General features: G+C 39.1%; 1 protein-coding gene across 1 annotated transcript in view; it reads left to right on the top strand.

Moving 5' to 3' along the window:
* The window catches only part of LOC102423522 (ATP-binding cassette sub-family A member 3-like), a 254,535-nt gene that overhangs the window by 158,885 nt on the left and 73,556 nt on the right, over positions 1 to 22,094 (top strand). Inside the window, exons 21-24 of the mRNA XM_023764831.1 lie at positions 3,486 to 3,735; positions 5,420 to 5,624; positions 12,478 to 12,694; positions 20,773 to 20,940. Coding sequence (XP_023620599.1) covers positions 3,486 to 3,735; positions 5,420 to 5,624; positions 12,478 to 12,694; positions 20,773 to 20,940 — 840 coding nt within the window. The remainder of the gene's footprint in view (positions 1 to 3,485; positions 3,736 to 5,419; positions 5,625 to 12,477; positions 12,695 to 20,772; positions 20,941 to 22,094) is intronic.

Raw genomic sequence — 22,094 nt, forward strand, 5'->3', positions numbered from 1 at the left:
ATGCAATGTATCACATGACTCTAGGCCTTACAGAATAGAATGGTGGTCCCAAGCTATTCTTCCATCTCCCGCATCTTTTCCACCATTCATGTCATTATTTTTATTTTAGCCATCCTGGTAGGTGTGTAGTGATATTTCATTGTTGTTTTAATTTGCTTTTCCCTACTATGCGCATCTTTTTCGTGTGTTTATTTTTCATCTGAAATATTTGTTCATGTTTTTTGCTCCTTTTAAAAAAATGTTTTTATTGATTTTAGAGAGAGAGGCAGGAAGAGGAAGAGAGAGGGAAACAGATGTGAGAGAGAAACAATGATTGGCTGCCTACTGTACATACCCCAACCAGGAACTGAACCCGAAACCTCTTCATGTTCCCTGACGGGGAATGAAACTGATGGCCTTTCAGTGCACGCGACAACACTCAACCAACTGAGCCACAAGGCCAGGGCTCTTTGGCTTCTTTTAAAATTGATGGTGTTTTCTTTTACTGTTGAGTTATGAGAGATCTTTATATGTTTTCTCTTATACTGTCAACTGTATTTTCATCATCTTAATCGGTTTTCCAGAAAAAAGTTTTATTTTGATGAAGTCCAATTTGTTAAATTTTTCTTTTATGGAGTGTGTATTTTGTGTCAAGTCTGAATTTCTGCATAGCCCTAAATAATAAAGACTTTTCTCATAAAAATGTTTATAGTTTTCTAAAATTTTTATAATTTTATATTTTACATTTAAGTTTATCATCCATTTCACATTAATTTTAGTATAATGTATAAGATGTGCATCAAGGTTAAATTTTGTGCCTATGGACATTCAATTGTTCCAGCAACATTTGTTGAGTGAGGATATCCATTTAATAATTTTGTACCTTTATCCAAAATGAATGGGGCATGTGTGGGTCTATTTTGGGTTCTCTATTCTACTCATTAATCTATGTATCTGTTAATTCACCAATAGTGTGCTTAAAATATGGTAGACTATTCTTCCTACTTTATTCCTGTTTTTCAAAGGTTTTTAGTTCCTTTGATTTTTTCCATACAGATTTTAGAATAACCTTGTCCATACCTATAAAATAATTTGTGGGAATTTTTATAAGACGGATTATATCAGTTTGGGAGAATGAACATGGGTTTTCCAATCTATGCACATAATATATGTCTCCATTGAATTAGATCTTTTAAATTTCTTTCATCAGTGTGGTGTACTTTTCATCAATGAATCCTGTGCACATTTTCTTATATTTATAGCTATTTCCTTTTTTTGAACAGACTTAAATGGCATTGTATTTTTAATTTTTGTGTCCATATATTTATTCTAGTGTATAGAAAGCAATTTGTTTTTATATTTATCTTGCATCCTGCAACCTTGGTGAACTCACTTATTAAAGCTAGAATTTTTTGTTGATTCCTTGAGATTTTTCTAGATGGACAATTATGTCATCTGCAATTAATAGTTATTTCTTTATTTATGGTCTATATGCCTGTTTTTTTCTCTTCATGCTTTATTCCACTGGACAGAATCTCAAGCACGATGTTGACTCAGAGTGATGAGAGTGGACATTCTTTCCTTGTTCCCAGTCTCAGGGGGAAAATATATAGTTTTTCACCATTAAGTATAATGCTAGCAGTAGGGATTATATAGATGTTCTGTATAAAGTTGAGGAACTTCAGCAATATTCCCATATTCTTATCATGAGTTGAGTACTGAGTTTTTTCAAATGTTTTTTTCTGCATAGATTGATATTATTATGTAATTTTTATTCTTCAGCCTATTAATACAGTGGATGACATTGATTGATTTTAAATATGGAACCAGCCTTGCATTTCTAAAGTAGACCCCCACTTGGTCATGGTGTTTTATTCTTTTTTATATTGCTTAATAATTTTTGCTAATATTTTCAAGGAGATTTACACCTATATTCATGAAAGATATTGGTCTGTATTTTAGTTTTTGTACTTCTTTTGTATGGTTTTTCTATCAGGGTATTACTAGCTTCATAAAATAAATTGAGAAATGTTCCCTCCTTCTCTGTTTCCTGAAACATATTGTCTATAATTAGTGTTTATTTTTCCTTAAATATTTTTTAGAATTCTCTAGTTAAAACATCTGGACCTGGCAGTGCTTTAGAGCCTGCCCACCTTCCACATCCCGGAGGGTGTACTAATACCCGTTAAGTCAAAGTAAAATCTTGCCATCACATTAAAAAAAAAAAAGGAAAGAAAGAAAACACCATCCAGACCTGGATATTCATTTGGGGGAAATTTTTTAATTTGTAAATTAAGTTTCCTTAGTAATTATTCATTAGTCTCTATTATACTGGGTGAGGTAAGCAATAGTTTATGTTTTGAGAAAGTAGGACATTCCATCTAAACTGTCAAAGTTATGTGTGTAGAGTTGTGCATAGTATTACTTTATTATTCTTTTGATATGTGAATATCTATAGTGGTTTCCCATGTCATTGAGAATATTGTTAATTAATGTTTTCACTCTTATTTTCCATTCTGTTTCTTCTTTTTTTTTTTTTTGGTATTGTGCGATTGGCTAATTTTTTTAAATCAACCTATCTTCTAGTTTCCTGTCTACTCTTCATTTGTATCCAACATGCTATGAGTTATATATTCTTCATTGTAATTAATATGTGTTTTTCAATTCTAACATCAACATTTATTCATTCTATGGACTCTAGTTCTCTTGTGAATTCTCTATCTCTAATGCCTAGTTTACCTGTGGCTCTGTTTCTCTTATTTGTGCTTTTTCTTGGTTCTGTTTTTGGTATACCTAGAAATTTTCTTATTGAATACCAGATATTGTGTATGAAGGTTATAAATAATCTGCATGAGGTTATATTCTCCTGAGGAGGTTTACTTTCTGATGGCCAATAAGATTAAGGACAGGTGTAAATCCAATCAGGGATTTAAGTGATTTGATACTGGATTGAAATTGTTATGAGGACTGGTCTATTTCTTACTCAGTCTTACTCCTAAGCTATAGCTCTTCATGAGCTCTATTGAGGACTAAAGGATTTACCACAAGACACCACCACCATTAACAGATCTAAAATGCCTCAAAAGGAAAAGGCACATCAAATGAATGCATTTCATTCTTTCCAAGGTCTTGGACCCCAAATGTATATTGCTCTCCTAGATATATGATACCTTAAAATAGGTGATTTCTCATTTCTTTTATCCATTTTCTCACGGGAAGTTTTTGTCTGCTGTAAGATAAGCAATAAAATCTATAACTAAAAGTACTCATAGATAAATTTAAGACAGATAAGCAAGTGTAAAGAGTCTATACCAGGTCACCTGTGTTTTCTCAGTGAAGTAGGAATTTAGATTATGGGCAATGAAGTGCTTAAGGAGAATGGAAAATGTTTGAAATAATTATTATCAGAAACTGAAAAGGATAATAACCAAGTAAAATTATTGTTCTTCTTCCCAAACATATATTGTGTTTTGGACAAACTGACCAATATTGTGTCCTCATACTAGGTGACCTACTAAAATATTTGATGGAAAATGAAGATTGTATTCACTTATGCATTGTTGCATTTTCCATTGAGGTGAAGAAAGATAAAATAACATTTACTGGTCTGTTCAACAATCAAGCATATCATTCACCAGCCCTGTCCCTGGCAATGCTGGACAATATTCTTTTCATGTCAACTTCTGGCCCCGATGCTTCCATAACAGTCTTCAATAAACCTCAGCCAACCTCTACTTATAAGAAATACAGTTCAATGTATGTTTTTCTTTTTATTAGAATAGAATTTTATACTTAGACTAGAGGCCCGGTGCACAAAAATTGTGCACTCGGGGGGGTCCCTCAGCCCGACCTGTACCCTCTCGCAGTCTGGGACCCCTCGGGGGATGTCCACCTGCTGGCTTAGGCCCGCTCCCCAGGGGATTGGGCCTAAGCTGGCAGTCAGACATTTCTCTGGCAGCCCAGGAGCCCTCAGGGGATGTCCACTTGCCAGCGGGAAGCAGGCCTAAGCTGCAGTCGGACATCTTTAGTGCTGCTGAGGAGGCGGGAGAGGCTCCCACCACCACCGCTGTATTGGCAGCCATCAGCCTGGCTTGTGGCTGAGCAGAGCTCCCCCTGTGGGAGCGCACTGACCACCAGGGGGCAGCTCCTGCATTGAGCATCTGCCCCCTGGTGGTCAGTGTGTGTCATAATGACCAGTCATTCCCAGTCATTCTGCTATTAGGGTCAATTTGCATATTACCCTTTTATTATATAGGAGTACGTGGCCAGCCTGGGTGAGGCTGACGGCTGTTTGCAGGCTGGCCACAGCCCCTTCAGGGTGGGGGTCCCCCCCTGGGGTGCCTGGCCAGCCTGAGTGAGGGGCTGATGGCTGTTTTCAGGCTGGCCACAGCCCCTTCAGGGTAGAGGTTCTTCCTGGGGTGCCTGGCCAGCCTGGGTGAAGGGCTGATGGCTGTTTGAAGGCTGGCCACAGCCCCTTCAGGTTGGGAGGTCCCCCCTGGGGTTCCTGGCCAGCCTGGGTGAAGGGCTGATGGCTGTTTGAAGGCTGGCCACAGCCCCTTCAGGGTGGGGGGTCCGCCCTGGGGTGCCTGGTCAGCCTGGGTGAGGGGCTGAGGGCCGTTTTCAGGCTGGCCACAGCCCCTTCAGGGTGGGGGGTCCGCCCTGGGGTGCCTGGCCAGCCTGGGTGAGGAGCTGAGGGCCGTTTTCAGGCTGGCCACAGCCCCTTCAGGGTAGGGGCGTCCTGTGGGGGTGCCTGGCCAGTTTGGGTGAGTGGCTGATGGCTGTTTTCAGGCTGGCCAAGCCCCCCAGCAGGGACCCTCACCCCATGAGGGTATGGCCACCCTGGGTGAGAGGCTGAGGGCCGTTTGCAGGCTGGCCACAGTCCCTTCAGGGTGGGGGGTCCTGCTGGGGTGCCTGGCCAATCTGGGTGAGGGGCTGAGGGCCGTTTTCAGCCTGGCTAAGCCCCCCAGCAGGAACCCTCACCCCATGAGGGTGTGGCCAGCCTGGGTGAGGGGCTGATGGCTGTTTGCAGGCTGGCCACAACCCCCAGCCACCCAAGCTCCCAGTGGAGGCTGGCTGGAAGCAGGTATCTGGGATTTCTTTGTCTTCTATAATTGAAACTTTGTTGCCATGAGCGGAGGCCACAGCTGGCTCAGGGCAGGCAGGAACCTTGGCTTCCTCCATCACCTGCTTGCTCCAAGCTCCGTGGCTGACGGCCGCTATCTTGGTTGGGTTAATTTGCATATAGTTGCTCTGATTGGCTGGCAGGCGTGGCTTAGGGTGTGACGAAGGTACGGTCAATTAGCATATTTGTCTTTTATTAATGTAGATGCTTTTATACAATGTTGATGATATCTGTATGATTAAAAATAGCAATTGATAGAAATTTATATTTTCTGCTGTTGATTTTTTAATATACCTACTTTTGTTCCTAATTTTCTAGGTTGCCAGAAGGAGACCAGGTGGCCATAAATATACATTTTGGGATGGCTCTTTTGGTCAGTGGCTTTTGTCTCCTGACAGTGACTGAGAGAATCACTAAGGCAAAGCTCATCCAGTTTCTGAGTGGGGTCTATGTCCTTGCGTACTGGCTTTCTGCTCTACTGTGGGATCTCACCATCTTCTTCATTGCCTGCTGTCTACTGCTGGTGAGTGTTAAATAAAGATTTTTTGAGAGCTTTTTTATTTTCGGTACCCTGTGGAAATTTGCTACTCTCCAATTATAACATAAACTTAACTCTGCTGATAAATTATCTTTGCTCATTATCTTAGAAAACACATTGAAATGTGTGTACATTTTAATCAAGAGGCATGTGAAAGAAGATCTTTGGAATTCATAATAATTTTTTATCCTCACCCAAGGATATGCTTATTGATTTTAGAGAGAGAGGAAGTAAGAGATAGAGAGCTAGGGAGACTGAGAGAGAGAGAGAGAGAGAGAGAGAGAGAGAGGAAACAGAAACATCAAGGGATTACCTCCCGTATGCACCCCAACCGAATATTAAACCCCCGAACTAGGTATGTGCCCTGACCAGAAATCAAACCCACAATCTTTTGGTGTATGGGATGACACTTCATCTGATTGAGCCACCAAGCCAGGGACATAATAATTTTATGAGCTAAATTATATTCCCCAAATTTCATATGTTTAAGTTCTAAACACCAGTTCTTCAAAAATGTAACTATATTTAAAGTTGGGGCTTTCAAATAGTTATTATTTGCATTTCAAATTCAAGTTAAAATGAAGCAGTTAGGGTGGGTCCCAATTCAATCTGACTGGTGTCCTTTTTATAAAGAGAAAATTTAAACATACAAAAAGACAAGGTAGTTTAAACCACCCAAGCACTGCAGCAACTAGAAAAAATACTTTAAAAGCAGGAGGAGAGCCTAAGGGAGCTTTGGGACAACACGAAACAAACAAAACCCATCCACATAATAGGGGTGTCAGAAGGGGAGGAAGTGGAGCAAGGAATAGGAAACCGGTTTGAAGAAATAATGACAGAAAACTTCCCTGATATTGGGAAGAAAAAAAGCCACACAAGCCTAAGAAGCACACAGAGTCCCAAACAAGATGAAACCAAAAAGACTGACACCAGGACACATTATAATTAAATTGGCAAACATCAAGGACAAAGTAAGAATCTTAAAGGCTGCCAGAGAGAGACAGAAAATTACTTATAAGCGATCTTCGATCAGACTATCAACTGACTTCTCAACAGAAACACATCAGGCCAGAAGGGAATGGAATGAAATATACAAAGTGATGCAAGGCAAGGGACTGAAGCCAAGAATACTATACACATCATTCAAAATTGAAGGTGAATTCAGGAGCTTTACAGACAAAAAAGGGCTAAGTGAGTTCATTACCACCAAACCAGCAATGCACGAAATGCTAAAGGGACTGCTGTAAAAAGAAGAAATAGAATGGGAAGAAGGAAAACAGGCATAAAGAATAAAAATTGTGACAAACAAGTACCTATTAATAATAACCTTAAACATAAATGGATTCATTGCTCCAATCAAAAGACATAGGGAAGCTGAATGGTTAGAAAACATGACCATGTATTTGCTGTCTACAATAGACCCACCTCAGAACAAGGACTCACACAGACTGATAGTGAAGGGATGGGAAAAAATTTTTCTGGCAAATGGAAATGAGAAAAAAAGCTGGGTAGTAATACTTATATTTGACATAATAGACCTCAAAATAAAGGCCATAACAAGAGATAAGGAGGGCCACTACATAGCACTAAAGGGAGCAATTCAACAAGGATATAACTCTGATGAACATATATGCACCCAACACAGGAGCACCCAAATACATTAAAAAAAAAAAAACTTCTGGAAGATATCAAGGGAGAGATCAACAGCAGTAAAATCATATTAGGGGACCTTAATACCCCATTGACACCACTGGATAAATCTTCTAAACAAAAAATCAGCAAAGAAACATCAATCCTAAATGACTCACCAGATCAGATGGAACTAATTGACATCTTCAGAATATTTCACCCCAAAGCTACAGAATATACATTCTTCTCAAGTGCACATGGGACACTTTCAAAGATAGACCACATATTAGGACATAGGCAAAGTCTCTTCAAATTCAAAAACATTGAAATCATATCAAGCATCTTCTCAGACCACAATGGCATAATATTAGAAAATAAACTACAATAAAAACAAACAAACAAATTCAAATACTTGGAGGCTAAATATCATGTTATTAAACAATGATGGAGTTACCAAAGAGATCAAAGAAGAAATAAAAATCATTCTGCAAACAAATGACAATGAAAACACAACAATCCAAAATCTATGAGACACAGTAAAAGCAGTCCTGAGGGAAGTTCATAGCATTAAAGGCCTACCTCAAAAACAAGGAAAACTGGTAATAAATTATCTAACTCTACAACTTAAAGAATTAGAAAGAGAGCAACAAGAAAAGCCCAGAGTGAGCAGAAGGAAGGAAATAATAGAGATCAGAGAGGAAATAAATGACATAGAGATGAAAAAAAACTATACAAAGGATCAATAAAACCAAGAGCTGGTTCTTTGAAAGGATCCAAGATGAGTTGATTAAAAACTGTGGTACATCTACACAATGGAATACTATGCTGCAGTAAAAAAAGAAGGAACTCTTACCATTTGCAACAGTATGGATAGACCTGGAGTGCATTATGCTAAGCGAAACAAGCCAATTGGAGAAAGATAAATATCACATGATCTCACTCATTTGTGGAATATAATGAACAAGGTAAGCTGATGAACAAAAATAGAAACAGTCATAGAAGCATGGAACAGACCATCCAACCTAAGAGGGAAGGCAGGGGGAGGAGGTAAGAGATCAACCAAAGGACTTGTATGCGTGCATATAGGCATAACCAATGGACACAGAGAGTAGGAGGTGAGGGCATGTGCTGGGGAGTGGGAGTGGCTGGGGAGAGGTCAATGGGGGGAAAAGGAGACTTCTTTAATACTTTAAACAATAAAGAATTTAAATGGTGGGGGGAAAGAAGTCTCATGTGGGTTGTCTGACAATGTGACTCCCCCGGCCTCTGGTGCAAGTAGTTGTGGTGTGCTCGTGGTTCCGGCCCTTGTGGAAAGGGTTGCCTGAGGTCTTACTGGCTGCACTCGCCGTGGATCCCGGAGTCCATGGCCTGAGCGGAAGGGGTCTCTGGCCTGAGGTAGTGTGACTCTGCCCTGGGTGATGTGACTCTTGCTGGGGTAGTGTCACTGCAAATCACTGCGAGGGTCCAGGAGCCTGTGATGGTGGGAGGCACGTGTCCCGTGTCTGTGGATGAGGCAGTGGGGACTGGCCAGGTTGATTTCACTCTGCGAATCACTGCGGGTAAAGGTGGAGAGGGGGCAGGAGCCAGCGGCTGGGGATGCGGGAATCTCGGAGTCTGTGGCTGAAACAGCACAACTTTGACCAGAGAGGCAGCACGGGAGGGGGAGTCACGGGTCTGCTGCTGGCGCCTTGTGTCCTCAGCTGCAGGGGCACGCACTCAGCAACTCCTGAGGGGCCCACGGTCCTGCGGCCCTGGAGTGGTAGCGGCAGGTTCTACAGCTGAAGCCGAGCGCCCTTGCCTGCAGGGGCGCACACTCAGCAACTCATCCATGGGCCCAGGATCCAGTGGCCCAGCAAGCAGTATTCTTGGTGTCTGTTGCTGGAGCAGCAGGACTGCAGTGTTGAGAAGCCGGCCTGCGATGGGGCAGTCACGGGCCGCCTCTGGGCTGGAGTGGTGCAACTGCGGTGTCCAGGAGCCGGCAGCCAGGAGGTGGATGTCCTGGGGTCTGCAGGTCTGCACCGAGGCAGCATGACTTTGGCTGTGTGGCTGCAGGGTCCCGGGCAGTGTCCAAGGCAGTCTGGGTGGAGCTGAGGCTGGGTACCGAGTGGAGGCCACTCTCCCCTTCTAAATGGCATGGGCTCCATGCCCAAGCCCCACAGCAGGGGGAGTGCCCACAGCAGTGGCAGGGGCTCCCCGTCCATGAGAGCCCCGTCTGCCAGCCCCTGAGACTCTTGAGAGATCTGCCCCTCACTCACACACGCACACACCACACACGTCCACACACGCCCCTTTCACTCCCTTACTCACACCCTCTCCCTCACTGCTGTCCTGCCAGCTGCCGTCTTCTCATCTCCTACAAAGCATTATTCAAAGAGATTGCAAAAAAAGCCCGATCCGTGTGGCTCAGTGGTTGAGAATTGACCTATGAACCGGTCAGTCACGGGTCAATTCCTGGTCAAGGCACTTGCCCATGTTGTGGGCTCGATCCCCAGTAGGGGTCATGCAGGAAGCAGCCAATCAGTGATTTTCTGTTATCGTTTATGTTTCTATCTCTTCCACTCCCTTCCTTTCTGAAATAAATAAAAATATATTAAAATTTTTTAAGAGATTGAAAAAGATACAATGAAATGGGAAGATATTCCATGTTCATGGATTGGAAAAAATCAACATAGTTAAAATGGCCATATTACCCAAAGCAGTATATATAGATTTAATGCAATCCCCATGAAAATCCCAATCCCATTTTTAAAAGAAATAGAACATCATCAGATTTGTATGGAATCACAAAAGACCTCAGTAGCCAAAGCAATCCTGAGAAAAAAAGAATGAAGCTGGAGGTATCACACTGCCTGACTTCAAATTATACTAAAAGACAATGATAATCAAACAGCAGAAAAACAGATACACAAACCAATGTAACAGATTTGGGAGTGCAGAAATAAAACCACATGTATATCGGCAAATAATTTTTTACAAGGAGCCAAAACATACAATAGAGTAAGGAAAGCCTCTTCAATAAATGGTGCTGGGGAAATTGTAAAGATACATGCAAAAGAATGAAAGTAAAATATAGTTTGTCTCCATGTACAAAAATTTATTCAAATGGCCTACCCGTGTGGCTCAGTGGATTGAACATCATCCCACGCACCAAAAGGTCACCTGGCCAGGGTACATGCCCAGGTTGCGGGCTCGAGCCCCAGTAGGGGGTGTGCACTAGGTGGCCGATTGATAATTCTTTCTCATCATGGATGTTTCTATATCTCTTTCCCTCTCCCTTTACGTCTATCTAAAAATCACATTTTTAAAAAAGTTAAAATTTTTACTCAAATGAACAAAAGACATAAATATAAGATCTGAAACAATAAATTACATGGAAGAAAAGGTAGGTACTAAATTTATGAGCTTTGGTCTTAGAGAACATTTCATGAATTTGACCCCAAAGGCAAGGGAGATAAAAGCAAAATGAATGAATGGGACTATATCAAACTAAACAGCTTCCGCACAACAAAGAAACTGCCAACAAAACAAAAAGACAACCAGTAAAATAGAGGAAGATATTTGGAAACAACAGCTCTGACAAGGGGTTAATATCCAAAACACATAAAGAGCTCATACAATTCAACACCAAACAACCCAATTAAAAAATGGGCAGAGAACCTGAACAGACACCTCTCCCAAGAAGACATATAAATGGCCAACAAATATATGCAAAGATGCTCAACTTCACTAGCTATTAGATAAATGCAAATCAAAACTACAATGAGATACCACTCACACCTGTTAGAATGGCTATTATAAGTAAGACAAGTAATAAGAAGTGTTGGAGCGGTTTTGGAGAAAAAGGAGCCCTCATTTACTGCTAGTAGAAATGTAAACTGGTACAGCCACTGTGGAAACCAGTATGGAGGCTCCTCAAAAATTAAAAATGTGGCTACCATATAACCCAGCAATCCCACATCTTCTTTATCCAATCATCTATGGAAGAACACTTCAGTTGTTTCCATGTCTTGGCCATGATGAATAAGGATGCAGTGAATATAGGGGTACATATATCTTTTTGAATAAATGCTTTCAAATCTTTCTGGTGGATATATATGGAATACTACTCAGCGATAAGAAAAGACGAAATACTGCCATTTGCGACAAAATGGATGGATCTTGAAAATATCATGCTAAGCAAAATAAGTCAGAGAAAGCTAAGAACCATATGATCTCACTGAGATGTGGGATATAAAACTGAAACTCATAGGCACAGACAACAGAATGGTGGTTACCAGAGGGAAGGGGGTTTAGGAATAGAAGGCAAAGGACGCCAAATATATGGTGATGGAAGATGATTTGACTTTGCATCATGGGCACACCATGCAATATACAGATCATGTTTCATAAAAATGTGATACATGATACCTATAAAATATTAACCAATGTCACCCCAATAAATTTAATTTTAAAAAAAAGATGGACATGGATACTAAGGAAAGCCTATTGTTGCTACATGTAATTACTCTGTGCAATGAATTATGGGGTGGGGAGTGAAAGACAAATTAAAAAGCAAAAAGTGTAATAGCAAAAACGTAAGAGAAAACATGGGAGTGGGGATTTAGAGTGCCAGCGAGGCACAGAATCTGGAGACAGAATCTGGAGACAATAACCTTGGCTACTTTGGAACCCGCCACCTCCGGCAAACCACTTAAATGGTTTGTGAAATGCTTACCTCACACTGTAAAGGGAAAAGTACCAACAGAAAAAGAAATTTAGAAAGAAATCTCAGAGTTGCTGCAGTGGATGTGAGGAAGTGTGGGAGTGGAATAGAACCAGGAGACCTAGCTTAAAGGTGGATAGCAGTGATAGGTCAGGCATGTAGTCAGGAGGAAAATATTTAAAGAAATCGTTTCTCTTTAGACAAATAATCTACTTTCTGGGAAAGTTGAGAATTTGGATTATTTGGGGAAAGCGATACTGATTCTGTTTATGAATTTAAAAAACTTTCCCAAAGGGAATTACAATGGTTTTGTCTCTGGACTGCCCTTGGAGAAGAAGTGAGTAGGGCTTTTTTTTTTTTTTTTAAGGCAAAATTATCTAATTAATGAGTATTCTGTGCTAAATAAGGACAGGTCTTGCTATTTCCTTTTCTAAGTGTTCTAGCTTGAATTATTTTTGCACTTGCCAGGTCTCACTTGCCTTTATCACTGTATCCTGTGTATTCCAGGGCGTGTTCAAGTTCTGCCAACTGGACGAGTTTCTCACAGACTACCACTTCCTGGACACAATGCTGATCGTCATGCTGTTCGGCTGGAGTGCCATCCCCCTCATATATCTGCTGAGCTTCCTGTTTTCCCAAAGTACTTCTGCCTACATCAAACTTGTGGTGTTCAGCTACCTTTCAGGCATTTGCAGTCTCATCATAGATGCCACATTTCAGTTTGGTAAGTGTAAATAAATGAGGACATTAGGAGACAATTATGTTCCAGGCTTGGTAAAGTCCTGAACTTGATGTAAGTCAATAAAAATTACTTTGAACCTGGCCAGTGTGACTCAGTGGTTGAGCTGAGGTCATGGTTCAATTCCCAGTCAGGGCACATGCTCAAGTTGTGGTCTTGAATCCCAATAGGCCCATGCAGGAGGCAGCTGATGATTCTCTCTCATCATTGATGTTTCCATTTTTCTCTCCCTCTCCCTTCCTCTCTGAAATAGATAAAAATGTACATTGAGAGCCTGTCAACCCACTCTAGGTCTGCTGGAACGGGGTCTTCCTATTGAAGTGATGGGACTGAACCTGACATATGGTTCTTTGACAAGATTCCTCCTTCTTACCCTCACATCCAGTAACACTATCACATGACTTAAGGAAACTGTTTTGCACAAGATTTTGGACATTTTAGGAGCATTTGTTTCTGAAACTCATTTGTCAGAAAAAGACAAAAAAATGAAAACAAAAGAGCAGCTTTATTCTTAAAAGGACAGGCCTTAGTAAGTTAGAATAAATCATATTAAAAATACACTTGACCGTAGACCCTCATTATTTTTAAAAGTGAGATCCCTTGATGTTGGGCACTTTACAGTGTGGTGATGAGAGGGAAGAGTGGAGAGGAATCCTGAATTCTGGAGAGAGGCCAACAGTTTCATCGAGGAAAGGTTATATGGTGCAGCTGTTCTTCCCTAACGTAAAGATCCTGAGCAGCCAAATATGATTTTCCAGAAAGAAGAAAAACTCTGTATGCACCTGACATCCTTACAGCTAAGCCAGTTCTGCTTCCTTACTGCACATAAGCCTGGCTTCTGCAGTATTCTTACATCTGTATCTCCCCCCACCCCTTCCTTCTCTGACGAGAGTTTGAACTGGCTTGAGCACTTGACCACTTCATTTCTCCCTGTTATCAAAGAGCCCCATAAGCACAGGCTTCCCACCTCATTCCCTGTCACAAAAGAGTATTTCACATGAGTAAGACTTATGCCTCTGGATAGCAGACAAAAAAATGTTAAGAGATATGCCTTAGCACTAATTCTCAAAGCAATCCCAAAATTATGGGAAGCAATATCTGTATATGCTGCACACCTCTTTATTATGCTAAGTGGGGAAGACTCCCCTTAAGGCATCTGAGTTTGTGATGTGAGTTTATACATATAAAACGCATAGACATAGACAACAGTGTGGTGTTAGCCAGAGGAAAATGGGGGGAGGGAGGGGACAAAGGGGAAAGAAATGGGGACAGAAAGGGACTGTTCTTTGATCAATAGGTGCATGATGTGGTGTGCAGATGATATTTTGTTGAGCCTGTTTGGTTTGGTGAACTAATGTCACCCCAATAAAAATCTTATTTAATAAAAGGCTAATATGCAAATCGACCGAATGGCAGAATGAATGCTCACTATGACACACACTGACCACCAGGGGGCAGATGCTCAATGCAGGAGCTGCCACCTGGTGGTCAATGTGCTTCCACAGGGGGAGCACCACTCAGCCAGAAACTGGGCTCATGGCTGGTGAGTGCAGCAGTGATGGCGGGAACCTCTCCTGCCTCCACAGCAGAGCTAAGGATTTCCGACTGACGGCTCCTGGACTGAGAGAGGGCGCAGGCCAGTCTGAGGGACCCCCAAGTGCATGAATTTCATGCACCGAGCCTCTAGTAATTAATAAGAAGAATTAGAAGAAATTACTGTTTCAGAAAGTTTAAAAAACATTTTGGGGGAAGAATATGTTTCAAAGAGACATGAAGGGTGAGAACAAAAAAAGAAGCCAATAGATTTGGCAATTAGAATGTCAAAGGAGACTTCCTTTTTTCAGTAGCAGAACAAACACTGTAAATGATACTCTATCAAAATAATGAATTAAGAAGAAAGTATGGAATTGGCAGAGGCCAACAATAAATGGAAGCTTGTGTTCCTGAAGGTAAGCAAGTATTAAAGGTAGCTCTGACATGGGCTTATTGACAGAATCTGGTTACCTTTACTTTACATTTGCATAGGTAGTGAGTAACACTGAAGTCAGAATAGAAAGCATAAAGCACATACCACAAAGGTTTTAATAGCTTCCTATCTAAAATTGGAAGTTAGAAGGACTTCATTATAAGGGTGAATAAAACTTAACTAATGCCACAATAGGACACAGAAAGGAAATTTACAAAATTTGAATTTGGCACTGGAACAGAGAACAGTAATTTCCCTTTTAATTTGTAACCACAGGCAAGTCCCCATACTGGTTTGTTTCCTGAAATCATAGTACCTATGTAACCCAAAAAACATACCAGATCATTTATTTAAAATAACTTCAGTTGATTGTGTTTCCAGGTGAGTGGCAAAGGTATACACAATTCCCAGCCTTCAAAGTACTCCCACAGGTAAATTATCTAGAGAAATTGAGATCAGCTTAAAATTACAAAGAAAAAAAAGAAGCAAGGACCTAAGAGCAAATGCTACCAGAAAACACAAACTATAGAATAAGAATCAGGCCTGCAACATTTAAGATTTGAGGATTTTTAGAATAGAACATAAAGTATGTATTTTTAAAATATTTAACTAGTAACAAAGAATGTCAGGTCAGCATATAGAACATATATACATATATTGCACATATGCATGTACTATAGATACATATGTATGGGCATTATATATGTATATGGAGAGAGAGAACAAGTAGATTTGAAAAAGATCCAAATAGAATCTTAAAAAATGAAAAGAATTAATTTAAATTAAGTACTTAATAAATAGAAGTATCAGAATATTAGACATAGTTGAAACAGTTGAAGAGAGAATTGGTGGTTAAGGATGAATATAAAAGAGTCACCGTCTTGCAGCTGATCAACCTGGTTAAATCCCTCCTATTCAAATACCAACAGCAATTAAGACTCAACTACAACAGGAGGGTATACAGCCCACTGGGCCCTACAGGATACCTACTACATTAGGCCATGCTACCAAGCCTGGGAGATGTAGCATCTTTATCTAATACATAGAAAGAAAGACGGGGGTGGGGAGCTGCCAAAATGAGGAGGCAAAGAAACATGTCCCAAATGAAACAATAGAACAAAACTCCAGAAAAAGAACTTAATAAAATGGAGATAAGCAATCTACTAAATGTAGAGTTCAAAACACTGGTTATAAGGATGCTCAAGGAACTTTGTGAGGACCTCAACAACATAAAAAAGAACCAGTTAGAAATGAAGGCTACACTAAGAAATAAAGAATAATTTACAGGGATTCAACAGTTGAGTAGATGAAGCTAAGAATCAAGTCAGTGATATGGAATATAAGGAAGCAAAAAACACCCATTCGGAACAGCAAAAAGAAAAAAAAAAGGGATAGTGTAAGGAGTCTATGGAACAACTTCAATCATACCAACATATTATCATGGGGGTGCCAAAAGGAGAAGAGAGAAAGCAAGAAATAGAAAACTTATTTGAAAAAATGACAGAAGATTCCTGTAACTTGGTGAAGGAAGCAGACATAGAAATCCAGGAAGCACAGAGAGTCCCAAACAAAGTGAACCCAAAGAGACCCACATTGAGACGTATAATTAAAATGCCAAAAGTTAAATTTAAAAAAAGAGAGAGAGAGAATCTTAAACGCAGCAAGAGAAAAGCTCCCTACAAGGGAGTGCCCATACGACTGTCAGCTGATTTCTCAGCAGAAACTTTGCAGGCCAGGAGGGAGTGGCAAGAAATATTCAAAGTGATGAATACCAAGGACCTATAAGCAAGATTACTCTACCCAGCAAAGCTATCATTTAGAATTAAAGGTCAGATAAAGAACTTTACAGACAAGAAAAAGCTAAAGGAGTTCATCACCACCAAACCAGTATTATATGAAATGTAAAGGGTCTTATTTAAGAAGAATAAATGAAGATCAGAAATATGAACAATAAAATGCAATAAATACCTATCTATCAACAATGGAATCTACAAACAAAATGAACAAGCACAACAGAAATAATATGGGAGGAGAGTGAGAGAGGGGGCAGAAAAGGTGAAGAGATTAAGAAGTACAAATTGGTTGTTACAGAATAGTCATGGGGATATAAAGTACAGCATAGGGAATATAGTCAATAATATTCTAATAACTAGGCATGCTGATTGATAAGTACAGGATTTATTGGGATAATCATGCATTAAGTTACGTAAAGTCTGGTCACTGGGGTACACAAAATGTTTTAAAAATATAATAAAAATAAATAAATAACACTTAGAAAGATGAATACAAAAGAAATATGAGATAACAAGATGGAACATATTAAATAAATGTGAAAAACCATGGAGGATGGAGTGAGGAGATTTGATATATTGGTGTAGAAAGAATTAGTGGAAGAGGAAGTAGTGTTAGAAAGATAGTTGCTGATAATTTCAGAGTTGTTTAAGTCAGACATCCTAAGTTTCAGAAAGCCCACTAAATCATTTAAAAAAATTACTTGCCTATACATATCATCATAAAACTTCAGAACACCAATGCTAAAAAGATATTTGAAGCAGCCAGAGAGAAAATTTATGTAGGCATGATTAAATATTCAGTGTAAACACTAAAGGGATATTTTAAAAGTATAATTTCCAAAACATAATGAAAAAGAAGGGAGAAAATAAATTCAGTCACATCCAAAAAGGATAGAAATAAAAATGAAATAAAAATAATAAATAGCAAAGTAATGTGATGATAGTAATTAACCCAAATATATCAGTAATAAAAATAAATAGCATCAAAAGAGGCTTATTAAATAAATGACAAAAACTGCTATTTTGGATCAATTTTAGCATTATTCCCTTTAGAGGAGACATTGTTAATAAATAAAGATACAGAAAATAAAAGAATGTAAAAAAATATATTAAACAAGTGCCCACAAAATAATACTGATATCAGAAAAAAATACTCGTTGAGATAAAAAGTATTACTAGAAATAAAGAGGCTCATTACATGATAGCAGATTCATTTGCACATTAAGTTGTAACAATTACAAAATTTTATTTGCTAGTAATATTATCTCGAAGTATATTTAAAATTTCCAGAGCTACTTGAACTAGGCAAACTCTACATCATAGAGGAGATATTAGCATACCTCTCTTGTAATTATAGAGAACATGGAATTTCAAACACATGTTTTCAAACACACATGGAGTCTTCACAAAACTGACTAGATGATACACAATGAAGACTAATGAATAACACATTCAGTATCACTTTGCAATTAAATTAGACATTAGTAAGAAAAATAACACACAAGCCCTAACCGGTTTGACTCAGTGGATAGAGCGTCGGCCTGCGGACTCAAGGATCCCAGGTTCGATTCCAGTCAAGGGCATGTACCTTGGTTGTGGGCACATCCCCAGTGGGGAGTGTGCAGGAGGCAGCTGATCGATGTTTCTAACTCTCTATCCCTCTCCCTTCCTCTCTGTAAAAATCAATAAAATATATTTTAAAAAATAACACACAACTGGGAATTTTAATACAAGTTTTTAATATAATTAATAGGCCAAAGAGGGAATCATAATGTAAATTTGAGAATATTTACAACTGAAGAATAACATAAATACTGTGCAGCTAGATATTTTATAGCTTTAATTATTACCATGAAAAAGGTTAAAACATAACAAACTGTTCAATTTAATAAGTTAGAAAAAAAGCATAGTAAACACAGTTGAAATAATGAGCAAATAAGTGCAAAAATTAATCAAATAGAAAACAAATATATAATAGAGAAGACCAACAACCCCATGAATCAGCAGTTGGAAGAATTAATAAAATTTAGATAAATATTAGGTATATATATATATATGTATATGTAAAAAGAGAGAGAGAGAGAGAGAGAGAGAGAGAGAGAGAATATATATATATGCTAATTAGACCAGATGTCCTTCTGGATGTCCTTCCTTCTGGACAAAGCCGCAGCGGACAGATGCCATGGCAGAGGCGGCAGAGGCCCTTGGCTACGGTAGCAGCCGGAGCCGGGGCCAAGGCCCTTGCATGAATTTCATGCATCGGGCCTCTAGTATATATATATTTGTTACACATTGAAAAATAAGGGGATATAATAAACGATGTAAGGACAAGTCTAAGAACTTTGAACAAATTGTTATATTTCTAGGAAAAAATGAAATTCACTAAATCTGATTTAAGAAGTATTAGAAAATTCCAGTTGTACTGCAAGAATCCAAGTAGTTAATAGTTTAAATTATTTTCAAAAAGAAAACATAAGGCCTAGATGACTACTGGTGAGTCCTGAATTGTACTCCAGGAGATACAGAAGAGTAAGATCACACTTCCAGCCCCTTCTACAAGACTAACAAAAGCCGCATGTCAAAACCTGACAAAATAATCATGAACTAATTTCATTCATAAGCACAGATTCAAAATGTTAAATAAAATATCAGCAAACAATCTAAGAAGGTTGTTTTTATATTAGAAAAATCTATAAACAAAATTCCCATTTTAATGGGTTAATAGGAGAAACATAATTATCTCAATAGATGCAGAAAAATAAATGATATGTGATAAAATTTCTTAGTAAATAGAATTAGGGGAGAAAAATGCCTAACTTTATAAAGGACAAAACTCTATAGCATAATATTTGATGACTCATTGAAAGCATTTCCTTTACAAATGAAGAGCTGGATAAGAGTGACTGCTGTTGCCACTTGTATTAAACATTATACATGAGGCTGTGTAATGTAAAGAAAAGTAAATAAAACAAGTGCAGAGTGGACAGAAAGGAACTACCATAATTCTAAAATGCGACAAACCGAGGAACTGCTACTGGAGTATATAAAACAAATGCTGGGGCTGGTGAAGTGGGCACATAAGATATGCCTTCGCTGGGAGTCTCTGGAGAAGTGGCATCCCATCCGTGTACGTCCAGATGGCCGCACCAGGGGTATAGTAGTTTACAATTTAGTTGATTTATAGTCTGTTCTGAACAGTCAATACCCGTGCTGAGCTGGATGACAATTATTTTTAGTAACACTTTTTTGTCAGTTTTTCCCTTTTCCCATCCCTAAAGAGTTTTTCATCATTTTGCCAGGTAAGATATTTTGTTTCTCTTCCTCACCTAAGATTTTTCTCTACTCTTTGGAAGAGAAGACATTCATGATTGCTACAGGGTGAGTCCACACGATATCAGACTATATCTGAACTGTGTAATACGGTAGCCACTAGCCACATGGGGCTTTTTAAACTTAAATTTATTGAAATTAAATACAATTTAAAATTCAGTTCCATAGCCACACTAGCCACTTTCTAGCCCTCAATAGCCATACTTCTGAGTGCAGACATAGAGCTTCCCATGATTAGATATATTAAATAGTGCTAGTCTATAAAATTAGTGCCATTTTTTGCATTTGTTCAAGTGGACAATAAGCAGAATTTTTCAATCTGGATCAATTGTTTGTCTCTATATCAGGTTAATATCTCCACAGGACAGAATCACCATGGCTTTGGCACTGCTTGGTCACCTCTTCTTGCTCAAAGTGTCTTAGGTGAACTTTGTGTTTAGGCGAGCCTGTATCTTCTTCCCCAAGAACAGAATTATCAAAATTCATAAATTAAGCATGTTCACATCTCCAGGAATTTAGTCTAATTATTATTCATATCCAACACATTCTTTAGAGAGATATCAGTTACACATCAACTGGTTTCTCTGAAGATTTCCCTACTCTCAAATATATCGTAATTTCGCTATGTGTTCTCTATTGGTGAATTCTAGGCTGCATCTCATACGTTGCCTCCCTGATTGGTTTGATTCATTTAGAATGTGGAAAAGAGACTGTAGTTGCTTTCTGTTCATAACGGTGCCAGGAAGACTTATTATGCTGGCATCCACTTCGTCAAAGAGGCTTTCAGACTTCAGTTATCAACACACACTGTTGTTAGCTGTCAGCAGGGACAAACCTATTGGGAAATAGTGTTCTTCAAGCATAATCATCTGACTTTTGATTCCCTGAGCTTGGTTTGATTATAAATTGGGGATTTTTTTTTTCCTGGGATAGTTCATTTCCTATAATAAAGCCCAATCTTATCATCTTTTTAGAAATTGAAAGTATCGTATCAAATTCCACCAGAACCTTCATACTGAGATTGTTACTGCTCCTTCCCAATTACAACCTGGGGAAGTGCTTCATGAACTATTTTACTTTCTACAAAAATAAAAAAATGTGCATGGAAAACCCTTATGCCTCCTTAGACTGTGATGAAAAAAGTAAGTATCTTGGGAGTCCCTAAGTATCTAGGAAGTTAGCTTCAGGGTCAGCCCATGGGACATGTGGGGTTTGCCCATATTTCAAAGGAGTCAGGCTACCTGTATTTAGGTCACTTTACAAGGCTGGGGAAAAGAACTTTTAAATATAATAAGCCTCAAAAGAAAATCCAAGGTAAGTCTGAAGTTGTCATCAGAACTAGGTGCTGCTAACAATCAGCCACCTAATAACTTTACATACATTATCTAAATCTTCACAAACTCACCCTTCTTAAAAGTCACTTTGAGGAAGTGCCTGTGCCCAATCTTACACAGCTTTCCAGGGCCAGGGCTGGGATTCACAGCTACGTTCTTTCCTTGTGTGAGGGACTTCCTCTATGGCAGGAGTGGGGAACATCCGGCCCACGGGCTGTATAAGGCCTGCAAAACCATTTCGTCTGGCCCTGCCAAGGCATTAGGGGTGAGTTATTTAAATGTTTGACCAAATACTAATTTTTAAACTGATAATTTTGTGTGGCCCACAAATTTTGTTATAAATATCCAAATGGCCATTGGTAGAAAGAAGTGTCCCCACACCTGACCTATGGGAAAGACCTCTAGGGGAAGGCTTTGTATTGTAATTGTATTATATTTATTTGTATTCCCCCCAACACCATCACCACTCAGAATCACACATTAATTGGCACACAAGTTATTTCAAGGAATGAATCATTTGGGTATCCTATTAATAATTTGGGAGCTCTAGCCAGTTTGGCTCAGTGGATAGAGCATCATCCTGCAGACCAAAGGGTCCCGGGTTTTGATTCCAGTCAAGAGCACCTACCTCAGTTGCAGGCTCCTCCCTGGCCGGGGCGTGTGCAGGAGGCAACCAATTGATGTGTGTTTCTCTCACATCAATATTTCTCTCTGTCTTTTCCTCTCTCTCTCAAAAAATCAATGGAAAAGTATCTTCAGGTAAGGATTAAAAATAATAAATAATATGATAATTTGGGGAGAGACATTATAGAATTTTTCTAGGATCATTTAATTTACCTACATTTTAAAATTTATTGGAGTAAATTTGTTTATAGTATATTATGGTATTTTAACAATTATAAGTTTGAATAGTGATGTTGCCATTTACATTTGTGATATTCCTAATCTTTCCACTTATATTT

Source organism: Myotis lucifugus, unplaced genomic scaffold (genome assembly GCF_000147115.1).
Source record: "Myotis lucifugus unplaced genomic scaffold, Myoluc2.0 scaffold_352, whole genome shotgun sequence".
Classification (NCBI taxonomy): Eukaryota; Metazoa; Chordata; class Mammalia; order Chiroptera; family Vespertilionidae; genus Myotis; species Myotis lucifugus.